This window comes from Sylvia atricapilla, chromosome 13 (assembly GCF_009819655.1).
Source record: "Sylvia atricapilla isolate bSylAtr1 chromosome 13, bSylAtr1.pri, whole genome shotgun sequence".
NCBI lineage: Eukaryota > Metazoa > Chordata > Aves > Passeriformes > Sylviidae > Sylvia > Sylvia atricapilla.
The window spans coordinates 233,989-261,779 of NC_089152.1; the positions used below are offsets into that span (position 1 = coordinate 233,989).

The window sequence follows — 27,791 nt, forward strand, 5'->3', positions numbered from 1 at the left end:
ACACAGGGTGAGGAAAGAGGGGAAGGCTGAAAAGAAACTCCATTGCCCACAGCTCAAGCAGGCTAAGGACTGCTACAGATGTGTTACCTTTGGAGTGGAAGGATATCAGGCAGTCACAGGAGGGCCAGTTCTCCACTGGTTCGTTCAGAATAACATCTTCCCCCATGATCACCACTGTGATGTACTCAAACTTGCACAGACGTTCCAGAATCTGTGTCATGGGCTTTGACTTGGACTTTTTGGTCATGGCACAGATTCCCACCACAATCTGCCGTTCTGGTGGCTGACAGAGGGGAAGACAGAGATCCATTTAGGATTTAGTAACACTGAATAGGGGCCAAAAGCAGTCACAAGATGGAGATCATTTTTTCTGTGTCCTGTTCCTGAAGGTTACAGAAAAAATTAATGTTTTCTTTCTGCAGAGACACCTTTACACTTCCCACAGGTGCCAGACTTTTCCTCAAAAAATTCGCTAGTGAAACAGAAAGGTTTACAGGAGTGTCACATTAAGTCTCTAGAACAAAGAAATCCACTAGTTTTCCCTAATCAGACCTGCATGCAAAGAAGCTGGATTTTCTGAGGCAGTGAGCACAGCAGCATGAAGTGACGTGTCCTGTCATAAATGCTATTGCCATGTCCCACAGCTGTGCCACACAGCCAGGTGCTATGTCCCCTGCAGACCCAACTGCCTGCAGCCCCAGCAGTAACCATGCAAAACCTGGCTGAGACCCAGGGATTCCACACAGGTGCTCCAGCCCAGAATGCTGGGACCTCCTTACCGACTCCTCCTCTTCATCATCTTCAAAGAAATCGGTTTCGTCTGTCTTCATGTTTGATCCCAGAAATTCTGTCTCATCATCTCTGGAACCGACAACAAACCTGGGAGTGGAGTTCTCTCCTTCACTGGAGGTCGTCAGGGACGACATTGCAGCTTTGGTGGCCGACCATCCCGCTCTGGAATTACAGTGTACAAAAGGGAGAGAGAGGTCAGATGCAGGACAATAGCACGGTGAGCTGCATGATGGAAACAAGTGATGGTGGGGAGGGCAGGGACTGACCTAGCATGAGGGAGCCCAAGGATAGTGCTACTCAATGCAAAAAAGAGGGAACAGGAAGACACTCTAAGGATGGGAGGAGATCTGGAATTCTGGATCATTTTAGCTAAGCAGCTCCATTTTGCAATTAACTCCCTTGCACTGGGACAATGTCACCACCAGCACTGAAATTGTGTAACCCTTACAGTGATGCATGTCCAGCCGCTGCCTAAATCATGGACAGGGACAGAGGACGCTCCTGCAGACTCATATGCCCAACGACATCAACTGGAACTCCGGAAGTCAGGATAAAGCTCGAGTCAGTGACAGTGATTCTCCAATTGCCAATTTTCATCATTTCAGCTCAAGAAGACCTACAGTAACAGAGAGGACAGTTTGAGAGGTGCATGAGTTTGCAGGGAGGAGAAAAAACAAGTGAAAACTCTTTGGCAGGGAAAGAAGACACAGAGGGAGCATCAGCAACAGTTTGGGTTGCAGGTCAGGCTATCTGGGTTTGAGTCCAGCTCAGACAGACATCCCAAGAACCCCAACATGTGCCTGAAAGCATTGTCCACAGGCTTCTTAAACTTAGACAGGCTTAGTGCTATGACCAGTGCAGAGCAGAGTGGAACAACCACCTCCACTGACCACCTGCTGAATATATGCTATGAGTTAGAAATGCCAGGAAAGGAGCATGTCCTCCACTGTCACCTTCAAGAGCAGCACTGCCAGCCCCAGAGGGGACAGAGTCTGAACACATCATTCAACTGACCTGTACATGCCAAGGACACAGCTGTTCACCGTTCACCTAAGCTCCACCCACAGTGTCAAGTAGGCGTCCTTCACTGTGCTTTTCCTAATTATAAAGTAGCCAAAAGCATTCCTCCTGCATAATGGCAACGATGAGGAGAGGACATTGGGAACACTTATTAAGTACCTCCTAAAACTGGACATGAGACATTCTCTGCCGTTGCTTCTCATAGTCTCACATGATTTCCAGCATTTCCTAGATTCAGAGTTACTGAATTCCTCCTCTTCAGTGATGCCTTCCCTCACAGCCAGGACATAGCAAAAGACTGCATTGCCACATAGAGCTGTCAGCTCCCAGTCCTCCAGCAACAATAGGAGGCACACCCCAAAGCCATCAGCCTTCTGCCAGCACGGCACCAGGGCAGGCAGAATCCCCTCACTGGGAACACAACAGAAGATTGCCTTAATTCACCTGAGCAGGGTGCGAAATGCAAAAGACACAGATCAATCCAGCTGCTTGGGAAATCCCCTTGGAAATAAGGGTAGAATAATGAAGGCCTCCAGGCAGAAAGACAGTGTGGTGCCAGAAAACGCAGGAAATGTAACAGGTAACTGTACAGAGAAAGCACTGGAGCAGAAATACATCAGACAAGGACCTGCAGCCACACTACCAGGCACTGGTTGCTTACAAGCCCATTAGCCATCATGCTGGATCCACTGGGGGAGTGGACATGGACTCAACAGAAACCACACAGGGCACACAGCAAGCCTGGACTTTGTACATACCACACCAAGGATGATTTCTTCCATCGTAGTCCCATGCACCGAGCCCAGTGCTGCTGCTCCCACAAAATTCTCAAAGCACAGCACACATCTGGCACTGAAAGGTCTCAATCAGCAAAAGTCAGAGCTGATACTCACCATCAGTGCTCACTGCTAGTGGGAGAAACAGTACTGGCAGACCAGGCTATAGAGGTATTTACTGTGCACTCCACATAACCCTGCTATCTCCAGAGAAGGACAAGAGTACGATTCCCAACATACTCAGGAACCATTTTTATGCCTGTGTCCTGTAGCCTCAGCACATCAGTGCAGAATGAGCCCTCAGCGGGTATACTATCAGCTTGATAGCTGATGACTTAATGAAGTGAAGCAAACCACGCAAAAGGAGGAGGAGGTTATTTTCTCCAATCCCCTACTCTCCCCTCCCTCCCAGAAAAAAAACAGATCAAGTAGCAGGAAAACCTTTGCCCTAAGAATTCAGAAAGCAACACCTTCTCTAAATTCCTCCTCCTGTTCCAGAGAAAAAGACTCTTCCTTGCTCTATAGCTCTGTTTCAAGGCCATGGCACACCACACTCACACCAGGTAAAAACTCAGAGCCTCACTGAAGCTGACAGCCACTGATAGTACAGGCATGCCCATGACTGTTAATAAGGAAAGCCTCATGATTTCAGGTGTGGGGAGAGGGTTAACTGGAACCTTTTCCTAGTTTTTCTTAAAAGCAGATCCCTTACCATAGACTTATACCAAGCAACTACAGAATCTTGATGAAACAGAACTTTTAGCTACAGGCATAACTAAGGCATCAAAAACTCAGACAATTGCTCTTAAATGGACACAGGCAAGTGGAGTTCTATTCTGGTATCTAAAGACAGTGGCAGGAAGTTTGCCCACCACACCTGAACCAGCTCTAGTGTGTTGAACTGGCACAGGGCTCATATACCAGGAGGGTGGCAATTGCCATTATGGAACAGGTTCCTGCATGGCACACAGCTGACACTATTCACACCAACCACAGCATGCTGACAGTTCTGTCCCCATTGACTGCTGAGCTAGCTGCTCATGGAAGCCATACATTTTGCCCAGTTCCCAGCTGCTGGGAGTGCTACAGGCCTCATCTTTCACTTTCTCACAGCAAGAAAATTCAGTGTTGAGTTAATGCTGCTGACTGTGTCATCCAAGGGAGACAAGAGCATTAATGCAGCTCTGGCACACAAAAGCTAAGGATGATTCTGGCTTTGAGTCAGAATATTCAGGCTTGGTAGTTCTGTCACAGATACAGGAGGAAGTACATGCCAGCCACTGCAGCTAAAGACTTTCCTGCTGCACTTCCAAGAAGGGCAGCTGTGATCTGCTGCACAGTCATACCAAAGGTTACCATAATTACCCAATCAGAAATCCGAATCTGCTGACACACAACCCTAAATGGAACCACAGACCTTGCCTCTGAAGGCCTGGGACTGATTCGGCTCCCTAGACTGCCCTGTATTAGTGATAAGAAACAAGATAGTAAATTGTGTTCCGGTTTCCCAACAGACCATTTCAGCGCTGTTCAGATAAGAGTGCTCACAAAGTAAAGAGATTCTTTCTGTCCCGTTTTTGAGGTACCAGACATTTAATAGGGAAGGTGTGATTAGGTCTTGTATTAAGTTATTGGGGCTCAGGTTTGTGTGGCATTAACCAACCAAAGAGTGGGTTTGCATGTCAAGGTTTTGTTTAATTTCACTTTTTAAACAAAAGGTGCAGATGCAGGTGCAGTCTCTGTAGTGCCAGGCTGATGGACAGGAACATGGCTCCCCTGTCATATTGCCGGTGGCAGGAATTTGGGTTACCCTGGTATGCAGAAAGCCTGCAAGCATGATCCAACTTAAAAGAGACCCACAGCCTTGCCAAGCCAGGTCAAGTAAGTGCAGGATCATGACTTCTAGGAATACACACAGCTGGCATTTTAAAACACTAATACTGGCAATGTCTTGTAGAACTACCTGAAACTACTGATGGCCCTACAACCAACCAACCATCAAAAAAAACCAACCCTGAAAGCTTAGACCCTGAGCAGGGAAGTACGTTTGCATGCATGACCAGTAACACACCTTTGTATGACCAGTGACACAGAGAGCTAATTCCACTGTTACAAGGCCCTGTTTGCACTAAGGTTGATTCCATACTTCAAAATGGTGAAAGCTGTGCTCTTATCATGGGCACTTACTTGCTTCAGAACAGAAACATCACCTATTCTAGGGTTAATAATTAAAACTATTTGGATATGGTGTATCAGAGAAACCCCTCTGTTCTGGTAACACGGGCATTCAAGGTGTTTACAGCCAGGAAGGTGAAGTCAAGTTCAGTCAGTTCAAGCAGCGCTTTCAGTGAGGCCGAACACAGCTGCAAACCCGGAGCGTGGGGAGCAGCGAGGCAGTCTCTCGGTTCACCCCGCACACCGAGCAGTCCTGCGCCGCGTACAGCGGCGAGCCCCGTCCGTGTCTTACACTGTCGATAACGAAATATTTGATCAGAGTCGTGAGACCTGTAAAGCGTGAAACTCCTCAGCACTGGGATTCCCCCGACACGGTCGCTGTTACTGAGGGTTTATCGCAGGGCGGCCGCTGCCGCTCTACCCTGCACACACGGTGGCGGCTTCACAAACGCCGGTCCGCCAGGCTCGGGAAAGACAGCGGTCCCGGAAAGCGGGGCAGAGGCACAGGCAGGGGCCAGGGCCGGCCCGGGAGAGCGGCGCGACCGCAAGCGGCCGCGCAAAGGGCGGGCCGCCGGTGCCCGGAGAGCGGGCAGGCACCAGCACCGCGCCGGCACGTACAGGCCGAGCGCGGCGGCCCCGAGCGGCCTGGACGAGCCTCGCCCGCCGCTGCGCCGTGAGGGACCAGACCCCGGGCCCGGCAGGCACTAGCGAGCGGCGGCGGCGAGCCGCGGGGGCGGCAGGGGACCGGGCCGCACCTCGCCGTGGCGCCGCCACTGCCGCCCACCCAGAGCTCCCCGACAGCCGCCGAGAAACAGGGCCCAGCAGCGGCGCGACCGGCCGCCCTACCCCTTCCCGCCTTGCGCGTCGCTTCGCTTCGCTGCCCGACCCGGCCCCGGCCCCTGTCCCCGGCCCCTCGGCCGCCCCTGCCCCCGCCGCTGGCAGCAGGGGGCGCCACGCCAGGCGCCGCCATTTCGCTCCGCTCACCTGCGGCCTCCGAACGCACCCTGCGCTGCACGCGCTGCCGCCGGCCAATCACCGCCTGCTGACGGTCGCCGGCAGCCAATCGGCACGGAGGAGGCGGGCCGGTCGGGACGCGAGCGGGCACGGCGTGGCGGCCCCTGGCGGCGGCGGCGGGATATGCTGCGCGGCCAGGCGCGCCGCGCGCACGTGGGCGCGGGCCCCGCGCCGGGTCCGCGCTGTAACGGCAAGCGCGCGGCTGCACCGGGCGGGACACGGGGCCGTAGCGGTTGAGCGCGCGGTTCTACCGGGCGTGGGCTTCCCGTGTGCCAGAGCAGCCCGGCGGTGCGCCAGCAGCTCCCGTCCCTCGGAGGTCTGCGGTGGCGAACGCAGCGCGCTCCCTGGCCCACCAGTGCGGTTCCGCCGGTGTGGCGGGCACGGAGCACTGTGGGAGGGCCGGTGACCGCCGAGAACAGGTCCCCGACCCCGCGCCCCATCGCCGGCCACATCCCGTCGATGAGCCGCGGCCGTCGCTGCCGGCTTCAGGTGGACGAACTTTGACCCGGCCGCGCTCGCCCGCCCCAGTGCGCGGCGAGGGGCTCCGAGGTGCGGGTCCCGGTGCGGAGCCGGGCCGTCTCGGCGCTGCCGCCCCTCCGGCGCTGTCCGGCGAGCGGTGCTGAAAGCGGCGGCGGCCTCGGTGGGGCGGGGCGGGGCGGGGCAGCCAAGCAGGTGGCGGTGCCGCCAGGCCCCCCCGTGTGCCCCGCCGGCTCCCCGCCCCCCGTGCGCCCCGCCGCCGTTCCCGTTCCCATTCCCGTTCCCATTCCCCTCACGTCCGCTGCCCGCCCCGGCGCGCTTGCTCCTCCGCTCCGCGATGGCCAGCACCTTCGCCCGCGCTCTCTCCGCTCGCCGCTCCGCCGGCCTCCTGGCCATGGTGGGCGCCGGCTCTCTCGCCGCCGGCTTCCTACTCGCCCGGGACTCAGTCAGCGCGGGCGACCGTCAGCGTCGGCGATACCCGCCCAGGTAATGTGCGCGGGCGGAGGGGGCGCACGGGCGGGGGGCGGCGGGCGGGGGACGATCCCTGCGACACCGGCACCGGGGGAGGGCGCGGCGGCCGCCCCCCGCCTCGAGCCTGGGCGGCGGGTCCCGGAGCAGCTCATGGGGGCGGCGCGATGGACGCCGCTCGTCCATGGCGGGAAGGACCGGGAGGCCCTGAACCAAGCCCGCGCCGGCCCCAGGGCCCCGGGCCTCAAGGGGGACAGAGCGGCCGCAGGGGCTCAGCCGTGTCGGATGGATCCGCCCCGCCTCGGGCTGCCGGTCACCGGCTCCGCGGGCCCCGCCGTCCCCGTGCACAAGGACACCGGCACATCCGCGTCCCGGCTAAGGTTCCGCGGGGACCAGAGAATGCAGGTCCCGGCTCTCCGGGGTTCGTCGGGGTTGCCGCGGGCCCCCTTCACGGGACCTGCGCGGGCAGGGGCCGTGAGGGCTGCGGGGGCCGCCCCGGCACATTCCCGTGTCCGGGGGTTGGCTCTGGGCGCTGCGGTCCGGGCACGGAGCCCCGGAGCTGCCAGCTGCTCTGTGCCCTGAGTAGCAGGACAAGTCGCTGCAGCCGAGGACATGTGAGAGCGGGAGGGGACAAATGCTTGACAGTAGGATTGTGGTCCCGGGGGCTTCCCGAGATGACCGGGAGGGCAGAGATGGAGGTTGTTTGGGAGGCAGCAGTGCTGGGACCGCCAGTGCCGGTGAGGACATACCCCAGGCTCGGCCTTACAAAAGCCAGGGAGACTTTGCCAATGTCCTGGTAGGAGCAGGATGGAGCAAAGGGTCCATTTTGTCCTGCTGGCAGAGCACCCAGGATCTCTGACTGTGGGAGCTGGTGTCAGAGCAGCCCTGGCCCGGCCTCATCTGGCTGTACCAGCCTTCCCACGCGCCTGCCTTTGGGACAGGGACTCCTCTATTGAAAAGAAAAGCTTTGCTGGCAGGTCCTGGCTCTTCCCCCTCTGGGCGGGTTTTTAAAGGGACAACTGGAGAGGCCTGTGGGTGCTGAGCAAGCAGCCCCATGGGTAGATTTTGGATGATAATGAGATGTGCTATCAGGACTTCTGGGAGGTGGGCACAGAGTTGAGCTGGGCCAAGTGGGCACGTACATGGTCACAGGCTGGCTGGCTTAGGGGTGCTTTTGAGGTAATGCTGGCTCTGCAAGAGCCCTGGCCCTATTTGCACACTCGGTGCCTGATCCCTTAAGCCAGATAAGTGTCACAGCTCCAGCACAGTGCTAAGGTTCAAGCTCTAAACCAGAAGCTCTCATGCCATTCCCCTCCAAACAGCTCTTTGCTGCCCCAGGGACCCAGGCCAGGAGGGCCAAGTGCCTCACATTCCCATGGTTCTTCTCACCATCGCTTGCCATGGCAAGTGAGGTGGAGGAGGCAGAGGCTGGTCCTGCCCAGTGTTTGTGCTGCCAGCCTTGAGGAGCATAGAGGGGCACGGTGCCAGACAGGACTGGATGCAAGAGCTACCTACATCTCATGAGAGCTAGGTAGAGTAGAAATGGGGCCAGGGCCAGAAGAGGAGAGGGACACGGTGGCCACCAGCAGTCCTTATGCTAGCAACAGCTGCTTGGCTTGGCACATCCTAGAGGTGGGCCAGAAAAATGAAGACTGAGTTTTCCTGCCCATCCCAATGCCAGCAGAGACTGTGCACAGGGAAGGAGCACGGTGGGAAGAAGGCAGCACGTTGCTGCTCCAAACACAGGCAGCTGCTGCCATCCCTGCACCAAATGCCGACAGTCAGAGCAGTGTGTTGCGGTACTGCATTGCAGGCTGGGAACCCTGGGCAGGTGGAGGGCTCACAGCGAGCTGGCACTGGGGCTCTGGCAAGCTGCGTTGGGCTAAAGAAAGTCAGGGGCAGAAATGGAGTGAGTTCATAGAATTACAAAGGCCGGATGTTATTGATTATTTACCTCCCAAGAGGGGTGTGTTTTCCAGCTTTCTGAACTACTGCAGAGACACAGACATCAGGTCAGGAGGGGATGAAGTCAATGTAGGGCTGTGGCTGAAAACTGAAAAATTAGCCTCCTTGGGGGTTCTGTTCAGTTGGGAATTGTTTTGTGACAGTGCTGACACTTGAAAGGAAACTGGACAGAGCTCTAGGGATGAGCTGCAATCCGTCACTCTGTAGCCCACTCACCCAAGGATTTAGCCCCTCTAGTCTTTAAGTTAAAAAACAGACAAAACCTAAACCCCCTCCTCCCTGGGTAAGTAAGCTTCATGCTTGGCTGCCTGCCAGCTCCCAGATCCAGGCCACCATACAGGGTCTGCTGTTCACCCCACACACCCCCATGCCTCTCCAGAGGCCATGTGTGGCCTGGGCACCTCAAGCCAGTGATGCCAGGAAGGGCCCTGGAGGCTGCCACATTAGAGGTGAAGGGCTGTGGGGAGGTGCAGGTGGCTGTCACTTCTGGAGAAGCTTCCCAGTCAGTAGACCATGGGGTAATAATCCCTGCTGGCTGCTGAGCAGGTCTGCTCTGGGGTCAGGCACCTGCTTGCCCAAGGGCAGAGAGGACAGCTGCTGCAGGCAGCTGCACCCCGAGGTCAGGGGTAGGACAGCACGCTGAGGTGAGCAAGGACAGTGTGGGCGGCAGTGCTGAGTTGCACTCCTGGCAGACATCCACGCCTCCAGCCTCTGCAGCCGGGCAGTAGCCCACAATACCACAGAACCATGGAATCATTGAGGTTGGAAAGGACTTTTAAGATATCACTTGGTGCTGTGGCACAAAACAAAAAATTCGGGTGTTTTTTTGTTTGTTTGTGGTTTTTTGGTTTTGTTTTTGTTTGTCCTGGCTGATATGGCCATAGTTTTAAAACCAGCCTTGGGGACCAAAACCAAGAAGTTAAAGCAGCCCAGGTGCAGCATCATCTTGATACTATGACAGGACTCCTGGACACCCTGAGCACATGGCAGGAATGCGGTGCCACTGCCAGAGCCCTCCAGTGGCTGCTTGGACACAGCCTCTCCCACCAGCTCTGTGGCACCACGGTGAGCACAGTGCCAGGTGCTCAGGACCTTCACCCCAGCATTACCCAGCTGGTCCTGGCAACATCCATCTGAATTCAGGTGCCCTAGAAAGGCTGAAGAGAGGTTGCCCCGATTTGCTCGCTGTGGTCTGGGGCTGTTCAGGGGAGGATGCACTCCAACCAGGTGCTCATTCAGCCGTGCAGTAGGCACAACACCTGCAGGTAGTGCCTGGAGTCTCAGGGTTTGGATGCTGAACACCTCAGGGAAGGCGTAGACAGCTGTGGCAGACAGCATGCTTCAACCCATAGCAGTCTCCTGCCCGCTGGGAGTAAGCTGGCTGTCCTTAGGAACCTCTATGACTTCTGGGCATCCTCTGTCACACAGAAAGCACAGCAAATGGTTCTGGCATGCCCAGCAGCATGACCATGCTTAAGCAGTGGAGGAACCTGTCCAAATGTCCCATTCTGAACAGCAAAGGCTTTTTACAAGTGTCACCCTGGGGAGACAGTGGCCAGCCGATGACGGGGGCAGAAGCAGTGCAGGAGGCCAGGGCAGGCTGCGTCCCATGCGTGCCACATCAGCCTCATAGCTGGATTATCTCATCAGGGCACAGGTCTGTGTGTGGGTTGGGAGCAGCCTTCAGCCCCCTCAGCCTTGGGATGAGTTCTTGTCTGGAGCAAATGCCTCCTTCTGCTGGTCCAGGCAGGAGCTGCTAGTTCTTCCCCACACGATGCAATGGGAGCCCTGCCTTCCTTTGTTTCTGCACAGCACAGGAAGCCATAAGCAGTAGCCAAGCTGTGGGCAAAGGGCCACATTCCTTGGCCTGCAGGCACAGGGGAGGAGGCAGTGGCAGCCACAGGGCTCTGCATTGCAGCACAGGATTGGTGCTGGCAGCCAAAACCAATGCCCAGCATGAGCACTCAGCCCAAGAGCAGGAGCTGAGCACAGGGGGGTGCCAGGACTTGCTGCTAGTGCTGATGTCTGACTGTTGCTCCCAACAGACAGATCTGCACTAGCCCAGGCACCTTTTCTCCCACATGGATCCCCCCAAGCTACGTCACCCCTCAAAGCAGGCCTCTCTCAATAGGGTGTCCTCAGGGATCCAGGACCCCCTCCAGCTACCAGTGTAGTCTCCTTGGCTGACTAGGGCCAGTCCTGTCCCACTAAGGTGAGTGGAGGCACCCTCAAGAAAGATTTGGCCAAGGCAAGCGCTGGCAGGGTCCTGCCCTGCCAATTTCCCTGTGAGCACAGAACAAGTACAAAGCTTGTCTAAAGTGGGAATGAGGTCAAGAGACAGGCTCCCACTAAGCTGATTAGAGGAAAGCATCCCCCTAATACAATAAACTGCGCTGGAACTGTGCTGTTCCCACTGGCTGCAGATCAGGGTCAGCCAATCTCCTGCCCCACAGCATCCAGGGCACAGAGGTCTGGAGGTCCAGGGGTCAACCAAGCTAGGACCCTGCAGACTGCATGTCCTGCCTCCCCTACCTACTGCATCAGCAGACAGGGAGCAGCCCCCTTCGATTTGAGCTGGCATCAGGAGAGCCCTAGGGAGGACAAGGGGAGTGAGACCCCCCACTCTGCAGCCCAGCTGCCCTGGCAGCTCAATGTGAGGATGGGCTCACGTGGCCCCATTGCTTACCTGGCAGGTTCTCCCACTCTGGGGCCCTGTTGTGTGTTTGATAAGGAGCCTCTCCCTAAGGACTGGCCCGGATATGCCTGTGGACTCTTGGCTTGGTTCAGTGCCAGCCCTGGGATTGGGCTCTCCCTACCCTTGCCCTGCAAAGCCTGTAACTGCCTCCTTGCTTCCAGCTGCTATGGATAAGCAGAGTATTTGACTCCACCCTGAGCACCCCAGCCCATACCTGCACCAAGAGTCTCTGTGGAGCACAGGCACAAGTGCTGGGGTCCCCTGCCCCCAAAGAACTCACCAGTGTCTCCTCCCACAGTGCTGAGTACCCCGACCTGCGGAAGCATAACAACTGCATGGCTAGCAACCTGACACCAGCCATCTACGCCAGGCTCTGTGACAAGGCAACCCCAAATGGCTGGACCTTGGACCAGTGCATTCAGACTGGTGTTGACAACCCTGGCCACCCCTTCATCAAGACTGTGGGTATCGTAGCTGGTGATGAAGAAACCTATGAGGTGAGTGGCAGCCAGAGCCTTGCCTGCAGCAGCCAGAGTCCCAGTGCCAATGGTACAATCAGCAGCCTGAGGCATTACTGCCCACCTCCTCTTGCCCAGCCTGAGCAGCTGGAGAGGCCCCTGGAAAGTCTCCACGTCTCCTGCAGGACACAGGGCTCCTTTAGAGCAGCTGTTCCTCGAGTCCTGCAGTCTCCTGTTCCACTTGCCCTGTCGCACAGCAGGACACACTGTCCCCCACACTGGCAGTGTGGCCCTGCCAGGCTTGTAGCAGGGGCTTCATGAAGCCCTGGGTCTGCCATACATTGTCCCACTTGCTTCCAGGTGTTTGCTGACCTGTTTGACCCCGTGATTCAGGAGCGGCACAATGGATACAACCCCCGCACCATGAAGCACATCACAGACCTGGATGCCTCAAAGGTGCAGAAGCTGGACAGTGATGCTGCACGTGGCTGTCCTTCCTTGGGCCTTGGGGATAGGGCCCTGCCAGCAGCAGGGCTACCGCATGATCTCCCTGTGGCACCTGTCTGTTCCAGATAAAGTTTGGCCAGTTTGATGAGCGCTATGTGCTCTCCTCCCGGGTCCGGACTGGGCGCAGCATCCGTGGCCTGAGCCTGCCACCAGCCTGCACCCGTGCCGAGAGACGAGAGGTGGAGAAAGTGACTGTGGATGCACTGAATGGCCTCACCGGGGACCTGGCGGGCCGGTACTACCGCCTCAGTGAGATGACTGAGAAGGAGCAACAGCAGCTCATTGATGTGAGTCAGTGCAGCTCCCGAACAGCGCCCCCCGGGTGCATGCAGGGCAAGGCCCCTTCGTGGCACTGCCTCTCTGGGAGGTTGCATTCTCCTTTTGCAGCTCTGCTGTCTTCTTCAACCAGGACCCCCACCCTAGCGAGGCAGCCCAACAGCACAGTGCTGCTCAGCCCTCATGAGCTAGGAGCTCTCTGAATTCAGCCCCAGCAGCTCATGGCCACCTCTGACTCTTGCCCCCATTTCCCTGCCCATACCCAGAGGAAGGCACGCTTGTGGCATTCAGCTCGTGCCCCACCAGCCCAGCACAGGGTGGGCTGTGCACCAGCACCCTTCTGCCTCTTGGGCCAGGAAGGCAAGGGGTCCTGCCCACAGGTGACCTGGCTGGGAAAGCTGCGGTGAATCTCCTGCATGGCAGGTGGGACCAGTGAGGGTGCCCTGGCTCCAGCCATGTAGCCTGGGTGAGCTCATGAATTCTACCTCCCTCCAGGACCACTTCCTCTTTGACAAGCCGGTGTCCCCGCTCCTGACAGCAGCAGGAATGGCTCGGGACTGGCCTGACGCCCGAGGGATCTGGTGAGGTTCTGCCCTGTCACTGGGCGGCAGGGCAGAGATGGGGGGACGGTACCGCTCCATCTGTCTTAGCCCTGCCACCCATGTTTCCCATGTTTGCCACACCACAGACCCTAGCACATGCCACCAGTGCCCCTGGGTTGTGCTCACCGTGGGCTCTGTGGCCTCACCTGGGAGCTCCTTGTGCACCACTGTCAGCAGTCACTGTGCCCTACACAAACCACACACAGTATTGTGGAACCAGTACCAGCTGTTAATCCTTCCTGCTCTCAACATCCTGCAGCACCTTGTACTCTAAGGCTGCCAAAAACCTGTAATTGCCTTCTGCTCCCTGGAATCCCCAGCACTCCTGGCTTCTGCACACTCTATCTGCACACCAAACCTACCCTGCCACAGTCGCATCTTACTGCTCCCTCCCAGCAATATTTCACAGCAACATCTCACACTCCTGCAGAGCAACAGCCAGCACATGTGTCTGCCCATGCCACCCTTGCTGACACTGTGCCTTTATACGGGAAACATCTCCAGAGCACATACTGTCCTCAGCTCCAGCTGCACCTAACCCAGCCCTCCAGTGCACACTCCATGCCTCACAAGCCCTCTCCCACTGCCTGCATGGTGCAGGAGCCATGCTCCCATCCCCAGTCCAGGCTGGGTCACCACCACGCTGGCACCTGCCTGTGCCCAAGGCACTGGAGACAGCTCCAATGATACATGTGGATGGGCACTGGCCCATCTCCAGGAGCATCTCCTGGCTGCCCACCCTGGTGCAGTCAGCACACTGGAACCAAGGGTAGCACTGGCACCACAGTGGCAGGGGCAGAAGGGGACCAGGTGAGTGGGCACAGGGTCTCTGCAAGCTGCCAGCACAGCCAAACGCTCTCCTTTTCCTAGGCACAACCACCAGAAGACTTTCTTGATCTGGATCAATGAGGAGGACCACACACGTGTCATCTCCATGGAGAAGGGGGGAAACATGAAGCGTGTTTTTGAGCGTTTCTGCCGGGGCCTAAAGGAGGTGAGTGGTCCAACAGCTTCTGCTGTGCCAGCCGCATAAACAGGCAAAGAGAGGCAGGCAGGGCTCCTGTGGTGCTAGCCCTCTGCTGGGTGCTCCTTGGCCAGCACTGAACAACTGCTTGTGCCTCTAACTCAGGTGGAGCGGCTAATCCAGGAACGAGGCTGGGAGTTCATGTGGAATGAGCGGCTGGGTTACATCCTGACCTGCCCTTCTAACCTGGGCACGGGGCTGCGAGCAGGTGTCCACATCAAGCTGCCACTGCTCAGCAAGGTATTACCATGGCCAGTTTTGTGGTGAGCCAGGCTAGGGCTGTGGGGAGCTCAGCTACAAAGGTGCAGGACAACATGAGACCCAGCCCCAGACCACACTCATGTTCCTCTAGGAGGCATAGGGTCCAGCCCCTGCCTGCATTTCTGGCCAGAGAGGCCTGGGTCCCAGGTATCAGCTTGGGTCTGCTCAGGGTAGGACTCCGGGTGGGGCTGGTGAACCACTGACAAGATCCTGTGAGTAACCCGGGGCTACCCCAGGAAACATTTGCCTACAGAGACTTTACTCCTTTGTTGTTGGTCCTGCTGAGCACTGACACTTTCTCTGGGCACTAGGACAGCCGCTTCCCTAAGATCCTAGAGAACCTCCGGCTACAGAAGCGTGGGACAGGTGGTGTGGACACTGCAGCCGTAGGCGGTGTCTTTGACATCTCCAACCTGGACCGTCTGGGGAAGTCAGAGGTGGGTGTCAGACAGAGCTGGGGAGGAAGGTTCTGGAACATGTCTGCATGATTGGCCCACAGCACCCACGCAGCCCCGGAGCCGTGTGCTGGGGCCAGCATGTGGGTGCTGGAAGTGGCAGTGCCTACCCTGCGTGCAGCAGGACTGGCCAAGCGGTGTGGCTCCAGGACAGTCCCTCAATCACCACGTCTGTGCTTCTGGTGCAGGTGGAACTGGTGCAGCTGGTGATAGATGGCGTGAACTACCTGATCGACTGTGAGCGGCGGCTGGAGAAGGGGCAGGATATCCGCATCCCCTCGCCGCTGCAGCAGTTCCGGCACTGAGTGGGACCGTGGCAGCGCCAGCGCTGTGGGACCCAGGTCCCCCTGTAGCTTGTGCGATCTCTGTGCCCAGCATGTCGCTGCATCCTGTAACCCACAATGTGTCAGGTCAGACTCCATAAACATGCGCTGCTGTAGCCATGGCTCAGGTGTCTTCTTACCCCAGTACTCACCACCCCACTGACCTCCCAGCACCTTGTCCTCCTGCAGAGGCACCACTCGGATTTCCCCCATATCACAAGGCTTCACAATCACCACACACGGGCTCTGCACCCTCTGCCCCACCCTAACCACCCTGTCCACCTCCCAGCTGGAACCAGGAGCAGTGCAGCAGAGCCAGGAAGCACTGCATGGCTCAGGTCTCACACTGAGAAGCATACTCTGGAAGGTCTCCTGTGGCAAATGAAGGTACTCCTCCCAGGCAGTGAGAGAGCAGGAGGCAGTGGGTCCCATGCTCCCCAGGACCATGGATGGGCTGCAGCCAGACTATCCAGGATGGGCAGTGCCTGCACCAGGATCTCCAAGGCAGGAGAACCCTCCCTGTCCTGGACCAGGTCCTGGAGCACAGGCTGCAGTAAAGAACAACATTGCATTGCCTGTGCAATCCACACCTTCCCTCAGTGCTCCTTGCTCAGTGTCCCACAGTGGGCCTGTGGCAGGCCTGCTACAAGGATAAGGACGCAGGGCCAAAGGGGAGCCTTCATCCTGAGCCATAGCTGTGACCCGCAGCCTGGGGCTGGCCACTCCCAACCACTGGTGGCTGGGCAGAGCACATGGACCAATCAGTCCTGGGAGTCGCTCCCTGCGCCCGTGCAGTAGAGGGGAACGGCTCTAGAGCAGGCAAGGGATGAGGGAGCAGAACCGGCTCTCGAGCACGCATCTATCCGCGGTGACTGCGCTCCTGGAGGCCCGTTCTCCCTCACCGGGGTTGGGGTCCTGCAGCACCAGCAGAAGCAGCATCTCCAGGCTGGAATGGGAAACAGCCACTCCTGCGTCCTGCGGACAGCAGAAGCGAGCGAGAAGGAGACAGATAAGGTCCCGCAGGGCTCGCTCCGGCAACTCTCGCAGTACGGCTCCGGAGCCCGGCTCCAGCCCCCGCCGCTCCCGCATTCGCTAGGGCTCCCAGCCTTCCTCCGACGCTGGCAGCCTCAGAGACCTCTGTGCCACAGACCGCCGAAACGAGTTGTGACACAATCTGATACTTCCCCAGCACGGGACCCTGCCAGGTCCCCGCCTGCTCCCTCCGCCGGGGCTGATTCCCGCTGGGCTCTAATCCGAGGCCAGTGCCAGCCCCACCACCGCAAGCGGTGCCGAGCTTGTGCATTATTTGTTGACTACGGGAACCCGGCACGGGCGGAGGCAGCCGGGGGTAGGACCCTGCCCGGCCCGGGGCGCTGCCCACCGCACGCCGGTCGGACAGGAACGGCGCGGCCCCGGCAGCGCTGCCGGGCGGTGGGCAGCGCCCCCTGCCGGCCCCGGGCCGCGCAGTACCGGGACGAGCGGCGAGGGGGCCCCGGGCCGGCGGGGCCGGTTCGAGGGGAGTCGACGGATGGAGGGTGGAGGGTAGCACAGCGCTTCTCGGGAGGTCGTCCCGGTCTGGGGCTCTTTGTCGCAATGGCGACGATGAAGTCAGAGATGTCACACGTGTTCTCCCCGGAGCTCTGGGGCCGACTGGCTGATGCAGCTCAATATTCGTGACAAAAAAGCCAGAAACAGCCCAGGCGGCTGCCCCCGCGCTGGAGGTGACCGCCTGGTAAGGGTTGGCCCCAGTCATCAGCTGTGGGGATACTGGAAAAACAGTTGCTAAAACTCAGCGGTCAGCGGGAGGGACCAGATGACAAGGCGAGGGCAAGAGCACTTGGGCTCTAAAGAGAAACGGATGGTGAGGCGGAAACGGGGGAGAGAGAATGATGCATTGTCCGCCAGGGCCCACCTGAGCTGCCCGGCGCACTGCAAAGGGTGAGAATCGGGGTTTTGTGCGGGGCCAGCCCCAGGCCCTGGCGGTACCGGGACACGGTGGCGCGAGGTGGGAGCAGGCTGTGCCTGTTCCTGGGGGCAGAGCCGATCACCCCAGCACGGGTGCCACAGTCGAGTCCTTCCGACCGCAGACCCCAGCAGAAGGTGCAAATGCCGACGGATGGGATTACGGGGTACAGACCCACTCTCGGGTTTGGCTCCGGAGCCAGGGGAACGCCGGACTGTCCCAGGGCCGGAGCGTGAGGGGCGGTGGGCGAAAATGCGGGGGCGCGCTGAGTCCACCAAGCGAGACTGCAGCGAGCCGAGCGCTGTCGTGCGGCATGTGCTGGGAACGTGTCACCGCCGGTCCGGCACTGCGCGATACAGACACGGCGGCCACGGCGGGGTTAATGCACGTCCATCAGGCCAGCAAAGCTCCCCGAGACCGACAGCGGACTCGGCAGCGCGCGGCCCCGGGGAGCCTCCACGGGCCCTAGTCCCGGTCGCGGCTAGGGCAGGCGCTGCGGTCGGCGCGACACAGCTCGGTAGGAGGGGACTGCACCGTGGATCGAGAACGTGGCCCAGCCCAAAGCTCCGACCGCCCCCGCCGCGGCCCAGGCAGCGCCAAGAACCGGCGGCCATGAGGAGGGGGCGGGGCCGGCCCGGAGACCCCGCCCCCGCCGGCTGCGCCATGCGACGTTCGGCCCAATCGGGAGCTGCCACACGGCACAGCCGGATGCGGGGGCGGGACTTCCGGCTGCGGCCCCGGCGCTCCTTTAGCTGCCGCTCCCGGCCCCGCCGCTCTCCGACTCCACTGGACGCGCTGCCCCCGCTGCTCCTGCCGTTATGTCCGCACCCCGGCCCCCGCAGCTGGCCCTGCCTGCCGCGCTGCTGCTGTTCCTGCTGCTCACCCTGGGCGCTCGCGCCTCCGATGTGGTGGAGCTCACCGATGCCGATTTCGAGAGTGGCCTGGCCGAGCGCCCAGGGCTGGTGCTCGTGGAGTTCTTCGCGCCCTGGTGAGGGGCCGCTGGGGGCGGGGGGCTGGGGACGGGGCCGGGGGCGGGTCGAGAGGGGTACTCGGCCGAGCTGACTCCCTTCCGTGCCCCTAGGTGCGGACACTGCAAGCGGCTGGCGCCGGAGTACGAGTCGGCCGCTACCCGGCTGAAGGGGATCGTGCCTCTTGTGAAGGTGAGCAAAGGCTCTCGTGTTGGGGCGGATCCGGGGGCTGCCAGCGACCGGACTCCTGCTCTGTAGGCCTGACGAACGTCGTTTCTGTGATACCTGGGGAGCCTTGAAATGTCTGCAAGCCGATCCTTGCAAGGCCGCAGCCGCGCAGCTGGTGTGCAGAGGGTGTGTGAGGGCTCGCCCCAGCCGGGGAAACAGGCCTGCTCTGAGCTGTGTGATGAGGCTGAGAGCAAGCACCGTACTACGTGTACCCACTGAAGCTTGCTGACTAAGAGCTTTCTTTTTTGCCACAAAACTCATAGATTTTTCTCAAATCCTCTGATCTCAAATCCTTCTTTTACGGGAAGTGGCATGGACTCTTAACACCATGGCTTCCTGGTTACTTTGACCTGTTTTCTTCAAATGTTACATGAATTTTAGGACTGATGAGGTGCTGAGAAATTCCTTGCCATTGATTGCAATAAACTATCCTTTCTAGTATTTTTTCAGTTTGTAGTCTGGTCGAACTTGAAACTATTTAGTCTTTCCAGTATTTTCTCAAATATTTTTCTGGGCCTTTTATTGTACCTGTGCTACCTCTTTCCCTGTCCAGCACCAGGCAGTGTGTGACAGATCCCTCTAGTTCCTTGGCTGGGTTGGGTGTGTTAGGGCTGGATCTCAGTCTGAGTAGCAAGGTTTCTTTTGCTTTAGGTTGACTGTACGGCAAACTCCAACACCTGTAACAAGTATGGAGTCAGTGGATATCCCACATTAAAGATTTTTCGAGATGGAGAAGAGGCAGGGACCTATGATGGGCCTAGAACAGCAGGTAAGAACTGGTTGGGTTGACAGTGTCTGGCTTGCTGAGCTGCTGCAGAAGACAGCCAGGGATGCAGAGAAGGTTCCCATCTACACATACACCCCCCAACCCCTTACCCTCTCCAGATCTCTTTGTGCTGGCAAAGCCTAGGATGTTTATTTTCCCTTAAAGCTCTCCTTTAAAAGTGAAGGTTTCCACATTAGCTCCAAGCTCCCAGGAAGCTAGAAAGCTCCTGTGTAAAACTGAAAGGAGCAATCCTTCAGTTCACGTATTTATTGTATGGGAGATGTGTATAGATTGTGCAAAAGCAATTTTTGATTTAGGAAGCTCAAAGAATGTCTTGTGGAACTTGGTATTGATCTCTTTAATTATTTTACTGTTCTTTCAAGATGGGATTGTCAGCCATCTCAAGAAACAGGCGGGACCTGCTTCAGTGGCTCTCAGTTCTGTGACTGAGTTTGAGAAGTTCATTGGTGATAAAGATGCTTCTGTCGTGGGTGAGTTGAGGGGAGTGCATCGTGAAATGAGTGTGCTCTGGGAGTTTATGTGGAAAGATCAGAGGCAGTACCACAGGTAGCAGCAAAAGAAATTTCAGATGGACATGAACAAGACTGCTGCTGATAATGAGAAAAATAGAGCCCTAGAATATGTATTCAGAGGGATTTTAAAATGTTCAGCCTAGAAGATTTTCACAACTTAGTTGGACAAAGCTCTGAGCAACCTAGTCGGACTGAGGCTGGTCCCACTTCAAGTGGGAGATTGGGTTTGAGGACTTCTGGGTATTCCTTCCAAAATTTTTTCTTTCTCAATGCCATCTGGCTTTGTTGGCTTCCCTGGCACCACAGTATATGTTTTCCAAAGGTTGTTGCTTTCTTGGCTGGCCGACAACAGGTGGCTTTGGGTTGCTGAAAGGTGTGTTTGTTGCTCTGGTGGCATCGGATGGTTATTGGCATTGGGTGTGCCTGTGGTTACATGTGGCAACAACACATGGTGCAAATCAGGTGTCATCTTGTAGGTATAACCACATGAGTTTAACCAAAATTAAGTTTGGATTCCCTAAACTTACTGTTATTAATTGCCAGTGGCTGTTGCTATACAGTCACCAGTAGACGTCTGGGTGTTCAGGGGGTAATTGTCCTTGGGTGAATGAGCAAGTTTGGCTTCTCCTGAGTAACTTTCTGCAGTTGGAAAGGAGGGGGTGCAAGAAGGTGAAGAAAATGGGAGAGAAACTATTGAAGGTAAAACTCTGAACATGCACTGAAGGACTGGATTCAGGATTGATCCCAGTGCATTATGAGAAAAATGCTGAGAGCTGCAGAGGGTCTTCAGCTGGGTTGGTTTGAGGTCACAGTGTGCCTTTCTGCTGCAGGCTTCTTCGGTGATGCATCTGGGGATGCTTATTCGGAGTTCATGAAAGCAGCCAACAGCCTCAGGGATAACTACCGCTTTGCGCACACCACCGAGGAGCAGCTGGTGCAGAAGTACAGGGAGGATGGAGAGTAAGTTACTTAACACAAAGATTTCTTGTTATTGAGGCATTTGGAACAAATTCATGGATTCCAGTTAAATGGTTTCAGTTTCTAAACATAGCTGAACGTCTGGTTTCTCCCCCAGCTGACAGTGGTGTTTCTTTTGAATTGAGATAGAAAGGTGTAGATGGTTACAGGCTTTGAAGCAATTGTGTTTGCCTCTGGGTCGAAAGTATCTCTACAGAAACATTTTGTTTCCATATTCATTGTTGTAGTGAGAGTTTTGTTTCTCACTGTGGCCCGTCTGAATCATGAAGAAAGCTCTGACAGGTACATCTAGTGCACTAGTACCACCAAGAAACTAGACAGTCTTGTTTGAGCTATGAATGGTGACTGGGGATTGTCACTGGTGAGTGGGTTTTTGCCTCACCTGCCTGCTGTCCTTGGATTCCCAGGAACACTTTGAACTCATTCACAATACATGCTTCCCCACAGAGGTATAGTCTTATTCCGTCCTCCACGTCTGACCAACAAGTTTGAGGAGAGCTCTATCAAGTATCCAGAAGACAAAATCACCAGTGGAAAGATCAAGAAATTCATCCAGGAGAACATGTGAGTGATTCCTCACGAGCAAATGTGACAGACGGCCTTAGTTGGCTTTGTCCCTGTCAGAGCTTGTTTTTTCATTGCTGCCACTTCTTACTGCATGTCTTGACACTGCTTCCCTTTGGGGACACCTTCTTGAAATCCTGACTTGGCTGCTGGCATGCACTCTGCATGTTCGAACCATGATTCTGTTTAAAAACTGAACCTGAGCTTTTGGCTTACCTGGGTCAGCTCTAGCTACTGATGAGGCTGGATATGGAGATTTGACTCAGAATAACCTGGTACAGGAATGAGCAAAGTGTTTCTTCCTGAGCTCTGATTGATCACTGGCATTTAACTCACAAGTGGGGAGCAAGTGTGCTGTGTCAAGCCTGTTCTGGGGTCATGGACTCTACTAATACCTCTCTCATTGACAGCTTTGGCATCTGCCCACACATGACTGAGGACAACAAAGACTTGATCCAGGGCAAGGACTTGCTGGTGGCGTACTACGACGTTGACTATGAGAAGAACGCAAAGGGATCCAACTACTGGCGCAACAGGTGGGAGTGGTGGGGAGTAAATCAACCTGGCACTGTTCCTGCCTTGCTGTGGTTCCATAGCTTGGGTGACAGTGCTCTGAAATCCTGTGTGATTGCCCTTGGATCCCCAGTCCTTATGGACTTAGACCTTACCCACAGATTGCCTCACTGCTGTGGTATGCAATTCTCCCCTTCATGCCTGAGACCCTGGGGTCACACAGGTGGAGGATGGAAACACACAACACTTGCCTCAGTCACCACAGACACAAGCTTACTGGTCAACTTCTCAGCATCATTTCTACAGGACTTGGCTCTGAAGAGCCACGTTGTGCCACTAAATTCCTAGTCTGATGTGCATGTCATCTTGAAGGATGTTACATCATGTTCAAAGAAATAATGCTTTGAAGAAGAAATGTTCAAAGAAATAATGCTTTGTGTTTTTTTTATTTTGCCCCTCAGAGTTATGATGATTGCAAAGAAGTTCTTGGATGCTGGCCACAAACTGTCTTATGCTGTTGCTAGTCGGAAAACCTTTGGCCACGAGCTTTCTGAGTTTGGTCTGGACAGCAGTGTGGGTGAGGCCCCTGTCGTTGCCATCAGAACTGCCAAAGGAGATAAATATGTCATGCAAGAAGAGTTCTCGTGAGTTCTTGAACTTGGTGGTAATGGGTCTTGCTTGATGGACTTTGGTCTAGAGGTCTCTGACCAGATGATACTTTGTTAGCTTTGAGAAAACAGGAAAGCTGGATATTCCAGCTGGAAGAAGTAATTGCTAGGTCAAAATAGCTCCTGCTCATATGTGTTTTCCTGCTCTTTGGAAAGCTTGCAGCCCCTCCTGTAATAAAAAGGGAAAGAATTTAATTCAAGATACTGAAATGTCTGGTTAGGAATTAGGGTGCAATAAAGGGCAGAAGAAATAGTTGTACCTTTCATTTGAGGAAAAAAAGACATGAAGGATGCTGGAAGACCTAAAACTTTGAATGGGCTGTGCATCCAGCCTCTTGTCAGAGCTCTTAAGGACATTGTTGCACTTGTTCTGGGGTCTACTAAGCCAGCCCCAGACTGGTGCTGTCAGAGATGCAGGTGACATCTGTTGTGTGGGTGGAAGGAGCTTAAATAAGCCTTGAAAGTTTCCCCCTCTCATCCTGTGTGTGTGATGATGGCTGTAACATCACTTTTCTTTCAGCCGTGATGGAAAGGCTCTGGAGAGATTCCTGCAAGATTACTTTGATGGAAACTTGAAAAAATACCTGAAATCAGAGCCTGTCCCTGAAAGCAATGATGGCCCTGTAAAGGTGAGTGCTGCTTATGGCTGCAGAGACACTGCTCAGCAGCAGCTTCCTGTGCCTGTGTGACATGCTGGGAGTGTGACATGGTGGCAGCTCAAGAGGCCTCTGTGGTGATAGACAGAGGAATTACTCACTCCGTTGTTCCACTGCAGCTTTTTCAGGCAAGGGAGACATGCAGATTGCAGTTTGGGTTCTGTTTTTTTCTCTCAGCATAGTAACTGCTGCTTGGCCACGGTAGTTATGTGCTTTGTGAGTACAGCAGCATCCAGATTTCCAGGGATTATGCAAAAGTCTGCCCTCTTGGCTTGTGCTTGCTCCTTCATGGCATGGTCTTCCTGTTGGTTTTGACTGCATTATTTCAGGGATCTCATTTATCTCATCACTGGGATCTGGTATAATTCCTGTCTTTCACCCTCCCAGGCAGCTCTGCCCTGAGTAAGAGCATTCCCTGGCCTGGCTTTTTGATGAGAACATTAAACAGGAGTGCTAGTCATGCAATTCACAAATGTTTTTGGAGGGATGAGGATGGGCTCAGCCAGTCCTACTAGGCTGATTGCTTGCTGGGATTAAAAAGAAATGGCTTTGCATTCCTGTGAGGAGACCATATGCAGACCTCACTTGGAGGTAGTTCTGGTTACTTACTGCAGGTTTTTACCTGCATGGTGCAGATGAGGAGTGCTGTGTTTGGTTCTGCTGCTCACTCTGCAGGTGTGAGAGACCCAAGCTTGGGTGGTGTGTATGGGACATGTCATGTCACTGCCTCATCTCTGACTTGGGAGGAACTAACTGGTGTGATTAACCCTTACAGGTGGTGGTGGCTGAGAACTTTGATGAAATTGTTAATGCACAAGACAAAGATGTCCTGATAGAGTTCTATGCACCGTGGTGCGGCCACTGCAAGAATCTGGAGCCCAAATACAAAGAATTGGGGGAGAAGGTAAGTCTGAGACTCTAGCAAATGTGAACTAGAATTTTGCAGCACTAAATGATCCTGCAGGTTCTTTCTAGCTTCGGTGATAATGGGGCATAATTATGCCTTCCTGAGGACTGCAAATTTTGGTCTCTTCATGGGGTGCAGATATCTTGCAGCAGGATCTGTGGTAGCAACCACTCTGGTATATTTCGTTTGTGTTCTTGGCTAAGGCACGGGAATATTCCTTGATTCAGTGACTGACCTCAACTGCCCAAGTTTCTTTTTGGGTCTTTCCCTCTGCATGATAGTCTCCCGTGTGGTGAGGGTTGGTGAAGTGGCATTCCCTATGCGCTGTCCTCTGATGCCACTGTCCCAGATCGTGCTGGCTGCTGGGTTCCTGGATTTTGGAATTGTTTACTGATGGTTTCTTTCTACCCACAGCTCAGCAAAGATCCCAATATCATCATTGCCAAAATGGATGCTACAGCCAATGATGTGCCTTCTCCCTATGAAGTCCGAGGGTAAGTATGGCTGCTGTGACACCACATGTCAGTGCATGAGCCTGTCTCTGTCTGACCTTGGGCCAAGCACTGAAGAGCTGAAAGTGCCTCACGGGGAAGGGTGTGAGGGTTGCCAGGCAGTAGCTGGGTGACTGCTGGGCAATGGCTTGATGTGAAGAAATCAAGAGTGAAAACAAAATACACTGATCTGCCTGGCTTTTCCAGGACTCTGGTGTCCTGGCTCTGATGTCAGTGTGAAAACAAATATTGGCTTGCTGTTCCAAAAGCAGTTCAGCTAGCAAACTTGAACCTGTGAGTCCAGCCAGATATGTGGATGGGCTCTTGAAGGCCACACCTGGTGCCTAATAGCCACTGAAACTGTGCCATGTTAAACCAGGGTGGTGTGGTGTGAGTCCCATCAGTTGGGGCTGGTCTGATAGAAATCAGAGCATCTCAGAAGCTCATGCGTTTCCTCTCTCTCCAGTTTCCCCACCATCTATTTCGCTCCAGCTGGCAAGAAGCAGAGTCCAAAGAAATATGAGGTGAGTATTTTGCTGGTTCTGATGTTTAGTACAGAAGTGAAGAGCATCCAGGTGTTCTAATTACACTCAAGCTTCTTTAGAGTTGTGGGGGCACTGTGTCCTGTTACCCTGGGAACACATCTGATGGGAACATTGTGCTGCAGGCCCTGGGGAGAACTCTGCTTGCAGTCACCTGGGTCTCCTGCCAGGCACCTGAACCCCCCTTCAGGAGAGGGAAAGCCCATGGTGGGTACAGGTCTTGCCTGACTGTCATTTGCTTTCTGCAGGGGGGCAGAGAAGTGAGTGACTTCATCAGCTACCTGAAGCGGGAGGCAACCAACACCCCTGTACTGCAGGAGGAAGAGAAATCCAAGAAATCCAAGAAGAAGGTGAAGGAGGATTTGTAAAGTACCTACTTGCCACCTTGTCAGGAGGAGCTCTGTGTGAATTGGGGAAGCACTGGTCAGACTGGGGCCAGTTCTGGGCTGTGGAGAGCCAGTGGCCATGTGGGCCAAGGGGTCCCAGCTGCTGTATCTAGTAATGTTTATTTTCCTGCGGTCTCTTAGCTGCACTGTTGTGGGGCTTCCCAGGTTTGTTTTGTGGTTTGGGAGGGGGTGGGGGTACAGTTATTTTCTAATTTTTTTTGTACATTTGGAGAAGTGAAACAATAAAATGACCCCCTTAAAACCAAGTGTCCCTGTCCTGGGGCAGCCTAACTATGGGATCCTGCTCTTCATAGGCAGCAGCTTCCTGCTGCAAGTTGTTCCCTGCAGTGAGCCCTCCTAGCCACTGAGGTCAGCCTTTAGCCCATTCTCCTCTTTCCTCAGCTGCCAGAATCCCTCCAGAATTTAGCAGCAACAGCTGTCCCAATGTGTTTGGCTTCAAGTGCCGCATTTACAGATGTTTATGGGGGGAGTGTGGTGACAAGTGCTTTTGCTGTGTGCTGCCCTAGCAAGTTCAAAGGTACGTGATGTTCACTGTGACTGTTGAATTGCAGCTGTGCAGGCACTTGGAGCAGACTGGCAAGGGCCCCTCTCAGCAGCAGCAATAAATCAGCTTTGAAGCTGCTGCAGGAGTAGTCAGATGTAGGGGAGGAGTGTTACTACCTACAGCCTCTACTCAGTCACAGGCAGGGCCAGGACCACAGGTGTTTGTCATAGACTGGTGCTTGGCTGTGGTGAGGGTGGATAAGATCAGTTAATTATTCATGCTAAGAAACAGGCTGGTAGCTGTGGGTCTCTCTTCAGGTGGGGTAGGAGTATACTATGTGGTGTAGGCTGTGACTGACCATCTGAGGGTGTTCTGCTTTCCTTTGAGAAGGGCAGGAAAGAGATGGGCAGACCAGGTAGGGGCTGTTGCCTTGGTTCTGGGTTCCTGGACTACATGCAAGTTGAAGTGAGGGTCAGCACAGTCAAGTATTGCTGCATGGCAGCAGTTACCATGGCAAGAGCCAGAACTTGATTTCTCTTTGGATTCCTCCCCCACAACTCAAAGCCTGGGTACCTTGTGTTTTGCTGCTGGAATTCTCCAGGTACAGTAGCTCATACAAGGCTTAATGTGTAGTTCTTTGACTACAGCAGCTGTGCAGTACAACACTTTCTTTCCCAGCTCCATTAGTATCTCAAATCACATCTCCCTTCTGTGCTCTGCTGCTGTGGCAGGTACTTTGTCCCCTAATGCATGCAGGTGTCAAGGCACCTTTGGAGGAGCATGTGATGCTATCCAGTGGTCCCTGCACAAACTGGCAGGAGCCCTGCACCTGGCTGTGGGCTCCCAGCAGTGCTGCAAGGAAAAGGAATACAACAAGCTCTACTGACAGCTGACAATTACCTGTGGAATGCTCCTTCCTTGGTGGGCAGGGTAGTGCCCTCCGTCGAGCCAGGGAAGTGGTTCTGATCCTGGCTTTGCTCCCTGGTCTGTGACTGTTGACATGATGGGAGCTGGAGCACTGAACACAGATAAAACTCTTCATCACCTTCAGTCCAGAGCATCACTGCTGGTGCTCAGAGCAGGGTGAGTTAACTTGGGTGAGTTAGCACAGGCCTGGGGAAGCTTTCTGCCAGGAGGGAGTGAAGATGAGGAATGGCTGTGCTGGTGGCTACTCAGATGTCCCTCACTGTGCTGCAACTGCACTGAGGGTACTGAGCTTCAATTGAGGAGAAACACAACTAAGGAAGATTTTATATATTTGCTGTCTGGAATACTTGGCAAACAGGGTCACTGAAGACCTTGCTTTCAGTTTCTTTTCCATGGAGAGCTGGTCCTATGTAAGAAGGAAGGCACCACCCAAAGTAACATATTCCCCCAGGCTGGCTCAGGCCTTAGTAGAAGATCAGATGTTTGTTTCTGCCTCTCCCTCTGCAGCCACGGCTCTCCAGGGAGCAGGGAATGAGCTGGCCCCAGGTGCTTCAAGGCAGCTGGAGCAGCTGGCGCTGCTTCAGAGACAGGGGTCTCTGAAGGATGAGAAGGGAAAGAACAGCAGCAGTTTGCCTAGGGGGCTCCACTTCTTTCAAGCTGCAGAATCAGGCCTTTGATGTGAGACAGCTTTGGATGGAGATATTCACAGTGATTCTTCTGCTGGTAGCTGGGATAAGCCAGAGAGACGCGGCCCGCAGCCTCGGTACCGGAGCCGCCCGGCCCCGGCATTGCCCGGAACGCGCGACGGCGGCGGGCGGGCGGTCCCGAGGGGAGGGGCGGGCGGCAGGAGCCCCGTGGCGGGGCTCGCCCTGGGCCAGCTATTTTTGCCGCCGGCCCGGACTAATCCC

General features: G+C 55.4%; 3 protein-coding genes across 7 annotated transcripts in view; 2 read left to right on the plus strand and 1 right to left on the minus strand.

The window, feature by feature from the left end:
• Positions 1-5,781, minus strand: part of PPIP5K1 (diphosphoinositol pentakisphosphate kinase 1) — a 44,213-nt gene extending 38,432 nt beyond the window's left edge. For 4 of the 5 annotated variants that reach the window (XM_066328092.1, XM_066328091.1, XM_066328090.1 and 1 more), the window contains exons 1-3: positions 1,241-1,553; positions 780-954; positions 88-283 (exon numbers count right to left, since the gene is read on the minus strand). In XM_066328092.1, coding sequence (XP_066184189.1) covers positions 88-283; positions 780-926 — 343 coding nt within the window. In that variant the 5' untranslated portion in view covers positions 927-954; positions 1,241-1,553. Of the gene's footprint in view, positions 1-87; positions 284-779; positions 955-1,240; positions 1,554-5,747 lie in introns of those variants that run through there. The other variant, XM_066328089.1, reaches the window with a different exon arrangement.
• Positions 5,782-6,487: 706 nt separating this feature from the next.
• Positions 6,488-15,404, plus strand: CKMT1A (creatine kinase, mitochondrial 1A). Its single transcript, XM_066328093.1, has 9 exons — positions 6,488-6,740; positions 11,681-11,879; positions 12,201-12,296; positions 12,413-12,634; positions 13,119-13,204; positions 14,096-14,219; positions 14,355-14,489; positions 14,822-14,947; positions 15,154-15,404. Exons 1-9 carry the CDS (start codon positions 6,592-6,594, stop codon positions 15,268-15,270), a joined length of 1,254 nt encoding a protein of 417 aa, XP_066184190.1. The 5' UTR covers positions 6,488-6,591; the 3' UTR covers positions 15,271-15,404.
• Positions 15,405-17,978: 2,574 nt separating this feature from the next.
• PDIA3 (protein disulfide isomerase family A member 3) lies at positions 17,979-25,717 on the plus strand. Its single transcript, XM_066328094.1, has 13 exons — positions 17,979-18,239; positions 18,333-18,411; positions 19,099-19,216; positions 19,597-19,704; positions 20,577-20,706; positions 21,172-21,288; positions 21,699-21,824; positions 22,263-22,445; positions 22,990-23,098; positions 23,901-24,029; positions 24,447-24,526; positions 24,990-25,047; positions 25,314-25,717. The coding sequence occupies exons 1-13, from the start codon at positions 18,070-18,072 to the stop codon at positions 25,431-25,433; spliced, it is 1,527 nt and encodes a 508-aa protein (XP_066184191.1). The 5' UTR covers positions 17,979-18,069; the 3' UTR covers positions 25,434-25,717.
• Positions 25,718-27,791: the final 2,074 nt, after the last annotated feature.